The sequence below is a fragment of the Trichomycterus rosablanca genome, chromosome 25 (assembly GCF_030014385.1).
Source record: "Trichomycterus rosablanca isolate fTriRos1 chromosome 25, fTriRos1.hap1, whole genome shotgun sequence".
NCBI lineage: Eukaryota > Metazoa > Chordata > Actinopteri > Siluriformes > Trichomycteridae > Trichomycterus > Trichomycterus rosablanca.
In genome coordinates this window covers 13,007,636-13,019,658 of record NC_086012.1, presented here as the reverse complement: position 1 = coordinate 13,019,658, position 12,023 = coordinate 13,007,636, and the positions used below count along the sequence as shown (strand labels likewise).

Sequence of the window (12,023 nt, the reverse complement as noted above, 5' to 3'; positions counted from 1 at the left end):
CTATTCCCCCGGCGCCCTCCCCTTTACGGCCTCGGCTCGTCAATTCATATTAGCGCAAGGCCATGGCTGTAACTAAATGCAGCTCGCTCCCTTGACACACCCACTCTGCTCGTCGCATTAGGATTCAGAGCCTCGGCTATCAGGCTGAGCGGAGAATGAAGAGGCCGTATCAGTTGTGCCATGCGATGGTTGAATAATTTGACTCATGTGGGTAAAGCTAGAGGCTACAATGGGTCATTATTAGCGATTAGGTTATGGATTCACATTTGGAGATTTACCAGACACTTCCATCCGAAGTGACTTACAATTGTGACTGTATAAGTTAAGCAACTGCTCAAGGGCTCAAAACCAGCAACCTTCTGATAAGTAGTCCAGTACTTAAACCACTGAGCATCCACTGCCTATTTAGAGACATTAAATGGATTTGTAAGTAGTGAATACAGTACACTTAATGGCCAAAAGTACGTGATCACCTGACCATGGGTTTAAAACAGAGATGCCCCCCCACCTCGCTGCTGTAACAGTCTCCACTTAGTAGCATGGGGGGTCTGTCCGAAAACCTAGTGATCTCTCTACATAGACATATTTTATGCCATCCAACATGCTCCCAAGATGAAGACTGTTTGAATCATTAGACACCTTAACATGCTGCCTACTAAGGTGCCCTATTTCTGATTACAATCTAGTCTGAATAGAACACATCCTGTCTTAACCATTTTGCATTTGTAGAATAAACAGACTACTATGCTAGCCACCACCAAGAACATCTGTGTTCGAATCTCAGCGGTGCTATCAGCCGGCTGGTATTTACACAGACATGACAGGCTGTGTCTGAGGGAGGGGATTTGCCCAAGCCCTGCTAAGGATATTCCTGCTTTGTGCCCAGTGTTTCCTGGTGGAACCGGACCCACCAGTTTAATGACCAGAATCAATCAGTTTACATTTACATTTTTGGCATTCAGCAGACGCTTTTATCCGCAGTGACTTACAGTACTGTGACAGTCTACAGTCTAAGCAATTGAGGGTTAAGGACCTTGCTCAAGGGTCCAGCAGTGGCGAGGTTTAAACCAGCGACCTTTTAATTACTAGTCCAGTACCTTAACCACTAGGCTACAACTGCCCTGACAGTTGATGAAAATGGAATAAAAAATACAGACAGCTTTCCAGTTTGGCTGAACTACATTTGAACACTGAGGGTTGATGCTGTGAGAGAAGATTGAACCGTGCAGATGGAGGAGTTGCGTCAGAATGCCAGTTGCTTGCAGTGTAGAGAAGAAACACTAAGAGATGATAATTTTAGAATTGTGAAGGCCGGATCTCTTCCTGCATTAAGCACATTAATATTTAAACCCGCCCTCTTTCTTTCCTTTTCATACTAAGATGATGTGCTGTAGGTTTATAGGCTGTGTTGTGCATCGGAGCCTGAATATTTAGGATTCTGTTTATAGTTTCTGGGACAGACTGGGGGAGAAATTCCCACTCGTGCCAGTACATACACGTTCTTATTTTTGTGATCTTAGTGATATTACGAAAACTGCTACTATTACTGCTACATCTACTACACAAACTATTACTACCTATGCTTCTACTGTTATGACTATTACTACACCTACTAGTCCTGTTTTAATCTTAACTACAACTACTACACAAACCAGCATGTATCATGCTACTAGTATTACAGCTACATCATTATTATTAATGTGTCCTATTGCAAACCTTACTACAGCTACTACTGCTACAACTAGTATTACTACCATAGTATTACTACCTACGCCACTACTATAACTACTATACCAGCTACTACTACTGCTATAACTAGTATTACTACCAGTTCTACAGCTTTAACTACAGTAACTACCCACGCTGCTACTATAACTACTACACCATCTACTACTACTGCTACATCTATTACTACCACTCATACAACTAGTAAACCAGCTACTACTACTGTGGCTACATCTATTACTACCACTCATACAACTAGTAAACCAGCTACTACTATTGCTACATCTATACTACCACTCATACAACTAGTAAACCAGCTACTACTACTGCTACATCTTTTACTACCACTTATGCAACTAGTAAACCAGCTACTACTCCCACTACAACTACTACTACCGGCTCCACCTACTACTACTGCTATATTTTTAAACAGTACTAATCCTGCTACAACTACTAGACCAAATATGATTACTACTATTACCACTGCTGCTACCAGTACTGTAATAATGACTATTATTACCACTGCTACATCTATTACAACTACACCAGCAGTGCTACAAATGCTATTATTACTATTAATACTATTATAACTACAACATGTAGTACTAAAACTACTAGTTACTACAAGTACTACTACCACTATTGTTAAAATGACCATTATTACCACTGCTGCTACTGTTAAAACTACACCAGCAGTGATACAAATGCTATTATTACCATTAATACTAGTATAACTACAACAAGTACTACTACAACTACTACAGTTACTACTATTACCAGTACTGTTACATCAGCATGTGCGGATGAGGTTTAAATATTGGGAGTTTGAATACAAGGTTAACCTTAAAACTTAAAAGCCAGATGTGCATTAACATGAATGGTGTTATGGTACGGCAATAAAAATGCTACTTTCCATCATTTCATCAGTGCCTGTGTGTGTCTGATTTATAGGCGTTCCTAATTTACCGATGCTTTACTGATACCCCCTGTGTACCCTTCCTATTCCTCTTCGGCCTCGAGTGGACTTGCTTTTTATAGCACAGCGCTAGCAGTGGACAGACCTTGACTCATAAAGATGATAAAACTCTGGCAACCCTGACACACTGTCACGCGTGGCCGCCCTGACGGAGCCGTACGCACGTGTGGGGGTGTGTGATAGTCAAACAAGGCCACCGACATGGCATTAAACTAACACTTCCTCACCGGTCATTTGAAAGCATTGTTCCAGCTCAGTCATGCCAACATTCAGAAGCTTATTACACACCTGGCCGAGTGTGTGTTCAATAAACACAGGCTGTGTGGAAATGTAGTGGATGTTGACTGAGAGTTTCATCATGGAAACTACACACACACACACACACACACACGCTGCCCACACTATGTATGCGCCAAGCATGCCAGCCGGGCGCATTTATCTTTTTTTTTCCTTTCACAATAGCTTCGCTGGAAAATTCGGCCAATTGCGCCATATAAACCACCCACACGAACAAAGTGGCCAATCAGCATGTGGGCAATTCCACCGAATGGGTGCCATTATCTTTGTTTAACACTGAATCTAGTAACACACACGTAGAAAATGCATTTTAAAGTTCATTTTCATCGAATCTCAGCTCTGCCATCCGGCTGGGCTGGGCGGCTGCATGAACAGCGATTGGCTGTTGTTCACAGGGTGGGACGAGCCGGACCAGGGTTCCTCATAACTGGTGCAATTACGACCTCTGCTGGGTGAGTTGGGGAATAATGCGTTGACCAGGGTGTGGCTCTCCGTGCACAAGGCTGATCCGCATATGAATTCGCCTCGCGCTGGTGAAAAGATGCAGTCGGTACTGCACACGTGTCGGAGGGGGGGACGCTCCTCAGTCGGCAGTGGAGGGTAGTATCGGTAGAGCTGAAGCGTAACACAATCAGGGTAATTGGTTACGACTAAATTAGGGGAGAAAATTGGAGAAAAAAGGTTAACTTGCATATACATTTATACATATAATGTCCTGGGGCGACAAAATGCCACCGATTCGCGGAATTGCTCATGTCCTTACTGATGAGGTGCCAACTGTGTTATCTGGGATAAACTGTGCGCCCACTCTGAGTGACACTGTGTATATAAAAAGGAATTATATGGGATCTGGCATGGCTACCAAATTATTCTCACCCTGACCACACACCACTTAGGGACTAAAACTGTGAGTGTGTGTGTGTGTGTGTGTGTGTGTGTGACCACCATGGAGCTCTGATTGATTTGGCACGTGGCCTGTGCCCTGTGCTTTCCACCAAGATTAGAGCTTTCTCTCACTCTTTTACCTCCTGCCTGGCATCGTTTTTTCACCCCAGTATGACAGGTTTCCTTCCTCTTGCTACCAGCTGCCATAATGCAATTCTTCACATCAATAGGAACCAGGGGTTGGGGGCAGGAGAAACACCCCCCCCCACCCCCCACCCAAACACACACACACACCCCAGTATTCAAATTAGCCTCATAATTATATTTCATAATTGTATTTCAGAACTATAAACACATTTAAATTTTGATGCCTGTAATGCACGAAAACCTGGTACAGAGGCATGTTTACCACAGTATTACATCACCTATCATACTATTTCCTCTGGATTTCACCCCTCCTTTATCTCCAATCTATTCATTTCCCCTTCATGTTGGTAAATCCCCGGCTGTTCGCACAACCCTCGGTCTGATCAAAGAGAGCTGGATCACCACACACCCCGTCCGACGTGTGTCCAATCTACGGCCGATACTTATCACCTGATTGCATATGGAGAGCCGTGCTAAGCTCCATGTGACTCCTTCCCCCACTTGTGCAGGGGGCTGGAACAGTCCCAGAGATTACATATTTATAGATTGTGGCGGAGGAAAGAGACACTGTCCGACCTTCCCTCCCTCAAACACGGCCAAATGTGATCGTGTGGATGTCCAGCCTGGTCGCTGGCTCTGCTGAGAGTCTGGCATGTTGGACCACTGTGCCACCCGAGTGCCCAACATCATACTAATAATTACAATTCATAATCCTTTGCTTGACCTTAACCCTACCAAACACCTTTGAAATTAATTGGAATGCTTTTTTTTTTTTTTTATGCAATCCCTCCGATGTGTGTGCAGTCCACCAGTCCCTTCTTATTCTCCTACACTTTGGTGGATTTGCACACAAAATCGGCTTCACGTACGGAGAGCCACGACCCAATCTCTGTACCCTAGGCAACCCCTGTACAGACCCCTTAGTCCTGTCTTTTCCCCCACACAGCAGACTGGAGGCCAATTGACTGATGCAGGCATTCACCAATTGGGGCTGCTAGAGGGCACCCAGCCAACCGGTAGCAGAGCTGAGATCCGAACCCGGGAGCTCAGAATCTCAGCGCTGGTGAGCACCCAAAATGAACTGGAATGTTAAGCGGTAGCCTGGACTTCTCATCCAACATCAGTGCTTGACCTCAAAAAGTCACATATTCATACAGATACACGTCTGTGATAAGCCTTACCAGAACAGTATGAGCTGTTAATGCTCCAAAAGAAGGGGTCAACTCATTGATCATGGAACAGAATGGGATGTTTAACAAACTCATGATCAGGCGTCCACATACTTAAGGCCATAATGTGTATGTATTGTCCATGCTGCTGGCTCTGTGACTTAAGGTTGTATTTTAATGCCAGCTGACACGTTCTTCTGTTCTGTTACAGAGGACAGGAAGCTGTTTGTTGGAATGCTGAACAAGCAGCAGACTGAGGAGGATGTGTACCGCATTTTCGAACCCTATGGCATCATCGAAGAATGCACCGTGTTAAGAGGACCTGACGGAAACAGCAAAGGTGAGAGTTCACACCATGTGATATAAAAGAAGTGAGGCCCTAACTAATTCACGGCCTTGAAAATCACGTCACGGACCGTGAAATGAGCCGTTGCACTTTTTAATCAAATTTTTTAATTTTTAATCTTTACTTCTTAATACCAAACACACAACAGCTAACATCAACCAATCAGCAGTGCTTGTTTACAGAAATGACATTTGAAAGTTGTGTCACTGGTACAAATTTATTAGAGTGGGAGAAATGTGCTGAGAACCGCGTGTCTTAAATGTCACTTTATATATTTTATATATATTTTTGTTTTTGCTTAACAGTTTTACTGAACTCAGTGTTTTTTTTAACTGTGTTTTTAACTGTTTTTAACAGTTTTTAACTCACTCAATGTTTTTCTTTGAAAGAATTTTAAAAGTCTGAATTTTAAAAGCCTGAAGCTCATCATAGTGATTTTTTAAAACAAAGTGTAATATCTGAGACGCCCTCGACTCTTCCTCTCACCCTGTAAATAGAAGCGCATGCGGAAAGACTCCAGCTGTGCTGTCATTTACACATTCACTTTCACCCTGTCAGTCTGGAACACACAGACACACACACACACACACACACACACACACACACACAAGTGGATCTAGTAGACTAACATGAATTTACAGATGCCTGCACTTTTATCCTAAGTGCATCCAGCAGACGCACATGCATTGACAGATTCCTGCACTCTTTATCTTAAACAGTTTTACAAACACACACACACACACACACACACACACACACACAAGTGGAACACACACACATACACAAGTGGAACACAGACAAACATACACACAGACACACACACACACAGAACACACGCACAAACGTAGACACACACAGAAATGGAGCACACACACAAGTAGAACACACAAACAAAAGTGGAAGACACAGATACAAACACACACAAGTGGAACACACACACACACACACACACACAAACACAAGTGGAAAACACACACACGAGTGGAACACAGACAAACATACACACAGACACACACACACAGAACACACGCACAAACGTAGACACACACACACAGACACACACACACAGAAATGGAGCACACACACAAGTAGAACACACAAACAAAAGTGGAAGACACAGATACAAACACACACAAGTGGAACACACACACACACAAACACACAAGTGGAATACACACACAAGTGGAACACACAAATGGAACACACAAAAAACACACACAAGTGGAACACACACACACAAGTGGAACACACACACACACACAAGTGGAACACACACATGAACACACACAAGTGGAACACACACATGAACACACCCAAGTGAAACACACACAAATGGAACACACACAAACACACACACAAGTGGAACACACACAAACACAAGTGGAACACACACAAACACACACAAGTGGAACACACACAAACACACAAGTGGAACACACACACAAGTGGAACACACACAAACACACAAGTGGAAAACACACACACAAGTGGAACACACACACAAGCGGAACACACACAAACACACAAGTGGAAAACACACACACAAGTGGAACACACACATAAACACACACAAGTGGAACACACACATAAACACACACACACACACTCATACACACACACACTCATACACACACAGTGGAGGTGTTTGGGTGTGTCATAGAAACCTTACTGTAGCTACACAATTCTTTTACACTTCATGTCTAACACACACACACACACACACACACACACACACACAGTGTGAAGACATTTTGGCTTTTGACAGAAACATAGCAAAATCCATTTCAGTGTAACCTCATCACAGCAGGATGCCAATGTCTTTCAGATCTTATTCCATCAACTCTCTCTCTCTCTCTCTCACACACACACACACACACACACACACAAACACACACACACACACACACACACACACACTTGGCCCACCTGCTGCTGTCAAAAAGCAGATATGTGTTACAGAGGTCAAACCATGTTTGAAGGATGCTGTGATTGCATGTGATGGTCCTGCTGTCCACAACATCAGCAGTTTAAACACTTTTTATATTTTACATACATTTACTCCCGTCTGAAGTTTTTTTCTTTCTTTCTTTTTTTTTTCTTTCTTTTTGCAACGTTTATACAACATTGGCTTGTATATACTGTAAATCAAAGCCTATAAGAGAAATGATTAATAGATTTTACAGTTCTGAAACATGGGAGGTGGTGGGGCTGCTAGAACAGGTACTGAAGACACTGATTCTTGGTTGTAGTGGGTTTAAGCTTAGACGGCTTTTTTGTTGTGTTGTTATTTGTGCTGATGGAAAAAATTCTTTTTGCTGAAGAATCAGAGAATCTGTGTGTGTCTAATCTAAGTCTGGTACAGCAGCCTCGAGATACAATTCCCTTCAGCTGCCAGCTTACTGTTCTGCTCTACATTACTTTTGTATTCTTATTGAATTTTTTTTCATTTGGTAGCAAAATGATGTTTTAGTCTTGGTCTTTTCTCAAATATTTCCAATTCTATATGTCGTTTTGTTATGTTTAGTTTTAGTTTATATAAAAACCTGTTCATAGATTTCATAGTTACCATTTGTAACTGCATATTTATTATTTTTTATATTTATCTTTCATGAGCTGCTCCAAGTTAGGAGTTGAGTCCCTCTGCACAGCCTACTTTGGGCAGCAAATGGGGCATGGAGGTGCAGTTTTGTTTTTTCTATTTATTTATGCATTTTGTCCCTTTTTCTCATGATTCTTTCGCTGCTAGGGATCCCGTGCGCAGTCCCACAAGCCCTTCCTTTTGCCCGTGCTTTGGAGGATTCGCACACTTCTGCACAGGAACCTCGGTCTGCTAACCAGGGTCCTTGCATAGCATTTGAAGACCCCACCACCTTAGTCCGGTCTAGTGGCCAGATAGATGGTGCCCAGACGACTGATTGCAGAGCCGAGATTCGAACTGGGGTGTTCAGAATCTCAGCGCTGGTGCACTAGTGTAAAATCCATGCCTCCAGGTGGAAGTTCCTCTATATGACAAGGCTTCTCTCTGTTATTCTTGACACCTGCTTTGTTTGCACACTTGTTTTTTTCTGAACCTATAATGCCAGAACGCTCGGTCCAGTCCGGTCCGGGCTTAAACAGACATGGGATGTCAGCATTCTTTCTGCCTCTGGTCTAGTGCCGAACAGAAGTGGACTGTGTGATGGGAGGGTGGATTGCCCCAGTGCCAACGCAACAACCCAACCATAAAACCATTTATGCGCAGCAGGCACTAGTTGATAGGGTAGGGCTTCTGTTCTGGAAAGGGGCGTTGCACCAAGACTGGGGCAACTGTTTTTTTATCAACAAACATTATTTGTCAACAAAATTAACACTATTATCGTGTGTCCTGCAGGATGTGCGTTTGTTAAGTTCTCCACACACACCGAGGCTCAGTCAGCAATCAGCAGCCTGCACGGAAGCCAGACCATGCCTGTGAGTATATATTACACCACACACACACACACACACACACACACACCCACACACACACACACACACACACACACACACACCAATCCTTCTCAGAGGCTACAGGCTGTGGAGCAGTGCCTATCGCTCTATAGATGCTGCTCCGGCATCAACGCCAATCTAAGTGCAAATGAGTTCACTGATCTGCCTCTGTGCCCTCCGTAGTCCTCATGTCCACTCCAGCACACCCACGTTCCCTCTCCCCTCTCTCCTCTGGCCTTTCACCACATTGCTTAACAGAAATTCCCCTTTTGAGCTCCCTTTTCTGCACATGGCACAGAATTTTTATCTATGTGAGAACTGAAAAGAGAAACGTCGGAGTTAAAATATGTATAAATTAACAAACTCCACACAGAAAGGACCCGGACCGCCCCACCTGGGGATCGAACCCAGGACCTTCTTGCTGTGTGGTGACAGTGCTACCCACTTAGCCACCGTGCCCCCTGTACAGCGATTTAAACACCTTGAAAGTCGCATAGTGTGAACTAAGCATTAGCTAGAAAGTGTAGCTGAAACCACTTGCTGTTGGTCATGTAGTGCTATTATAAGAGGTGCATGTTGATAATGTAAAAATGAAGGGCTAGCTGTATTAAAAGCATCACACATTCAGTACTATCATCCTGCACATTCTATTCCTGCTCTCTCTCTCTCTCTCTTTACTCGTCTCTTCTGTGTGATCATTAGTGGAGAGGATTCTGGCCTTTGCAGCTGATTGATTCTGAGGAAGTCTAAGCTTCCTCAATAAAGGTCATGTGCTGCACTAAATGATTAGAAGCTGCTTAAAGAGCATGTGTGTGTGTGTGTGTGTGTGTGTTGTGTGTAGTTAACTAGGTATTAATATTGCCCAGTGACACTACAGACAGTGTGATCACAAATGGATGACCTGTAGGCAGAAGGATGAGTGATGAGTGTATTTGGTTTTCCGTGATTGATTCATCATAGAAATTTGTAGGAACGTCAGTGCAAAATTGATTTGAAAAATAGCTCACCACTGCTGACATATCGAGCTCGCACCTCATATTCGAACCTCAGCTATGCTATCGGCCAGCCAGGTGCCAACACGGACAATAATAGGCTTGTCACAGGGATTCCTTATAACCCCTGCTGGCTGATTGATGGAGCCTCTGCAATGAAATGGGGAATAATGGAGATCAGTGCATGACTCTCTGTGCACGATACGGATCCCCATATGAGCCTTGTGCAGGTGAAAATAAGCGGTTGGCTGTTAATTAGGGCCCTCCCAAGTCAGGAGTGGAGGGTGGATGTGATCGGACTGAGAGGATATGTGTAGGCTGGCTTTGAATTTGTATGTCCACATACTTTTGACCACAGTGTATTTACAAAGTGCATCTGTATTGTAGGTGTACTCGATAAATAGCCTCTATGTGCAGGTATAGTAGGTGATATAATGAGTACATGTGCTGCTATTATTGATGAGTCGAGTGCTGTTTGTGAACATATTACTCAGTATATCTCTCCCTCTCTCTCTCTCTCTCTCTCAGGGAGCATCGTCCAGTCTGGTGGTCAAGTTTGCAGACACGGATAAAGAGAGGACCATCCGCCGCATGCAACAGATGGTTGGCCAGTTTGGCATCTTTAACCCTGCTGTGGCTTTGCCGTTCAGCACGTACAGCACCACCTACAGCACCTACACGCATGCTGTGAGTGAATGCCCACACCCATGTTCCTACATAAACATAGTTCATAGCTACATTCTCAAAGAGTATGTATATATGTGTGTATGTATACATACTCTTTGAGAGTATAGACAGACAGGTAGACAGATAGACAGACAGGTAGACAGACAGGCAGGCAGGCAGACAGGTAGATAGATAGATCAACAGACAGACAGGTGGACAGACACCTGTAGATAAATAGACAGACAGACGAACGGATGAATGGACAGATAGACAAATAGATAGACAGACAGACAGACAGACAGATGACAGGTAAATAGACAGATAGATAGACAGACAGGCAGACAGACAGATAGGTAAACAAATAGATATATAGATAGACAGACAAACAGGTAGACAGACAGACAGACAGACAGGCAGGCAGACAGACAGACAGATAGGCAGGCAGGCAGACAGACAGACAGACAGACAGATAGCCATACAGACAGACAGACAGGCAGACAGACAGACTGATAGATAGATAGCCATATACTGTAGATAGACAGACAGATGTGTCCCAATACTTTTGTCTATACAGTGTAATAACAGTGATAGTACTGTGTTATTTACTATAACAGAACGATGCTGCTACACCAGGTAAATGGCACTGCCATCTGTCTCTCCTGGTTTGGTTGTGAGAACTTTGAAAGCATTTCCAAAGTGGAGCTTTAGAAATGCGTATTCTAAAAGCTTCACTTCTGTATTGGTAGTGTAGCAATCTTGTGCCATGCAGCACATTTTCTGACCTTATACGTAACACCAACATGAATCTAAAAGAACAGCGTTAAAAAACAGGTCCACACTTGAGTCCTCTCCTTTTAAAGTGCACTAAAATGTAAAATATTCAAGAACTACATATCAAAAGTAGACATGCAGGAAAATGCTGAAAGCGTGCGAATAGAATTGGTCTTCCAGTTCCAGGCACATTTACGGCTGGGTTAATGTATTCAGAAAGGCTGAATATCTGAAGCTGCTTATTAAACAATAATGGGATTAGATATAGATATATTTTCGATACGGTGAATATGCATGTTCCTCTCGAACAGCAGAAAGCAGGCAGAGCTCAGAAGAGCAGATCAAATGAAACATTAAAGTGAGTTTTTTATGCTAAGGCTGATCCGTTATAATCTCATGCATGTCGACTGCCAAGAATCTATAATATACTGCACTTTAAATAGATCTGCTGGTCCTGTATGTAGAATAAACCCTGCAGCCAAAGAGCTTAATTACTGTGTGTGTGTGTATGTGTGTGTGTGTTTGTGCACATCTGTCCACTATACTTATGTGTTTTCTTTGTAAAAACAGGTGTTTGATCG

General features: G+C 43.3%; 1 protein-coding gene across 1 annotated transcript in view; it reads left to right on the top strand.

Annotated features, from left to right (window-relative positions):
* LOC134302812 (CUGBP Elav-like family member 5) overlaps positions 1–12,023 on the top strand; it is a 141,145-nt gene that overhangs the window by 101,180 nt on the left and 27,942 nt on the right. Inside the window, exons 4-6 of the mRNA XM_062988021.1 lie at positions 5,411–5,539; positions 8,916–8,995; positions 10,534–10,692. Coding sequence (XP_062844091.1) covers positions 5,411–5,539; positions 8,916–8,995; positions 10,534–10,692 — 368 coding nt within the window. The remainder of the gene's footprint in view (positions 1–5,410; positions 5,540–8,915; positions 8,996–10,533; positions 10,693–12,023) is intronic.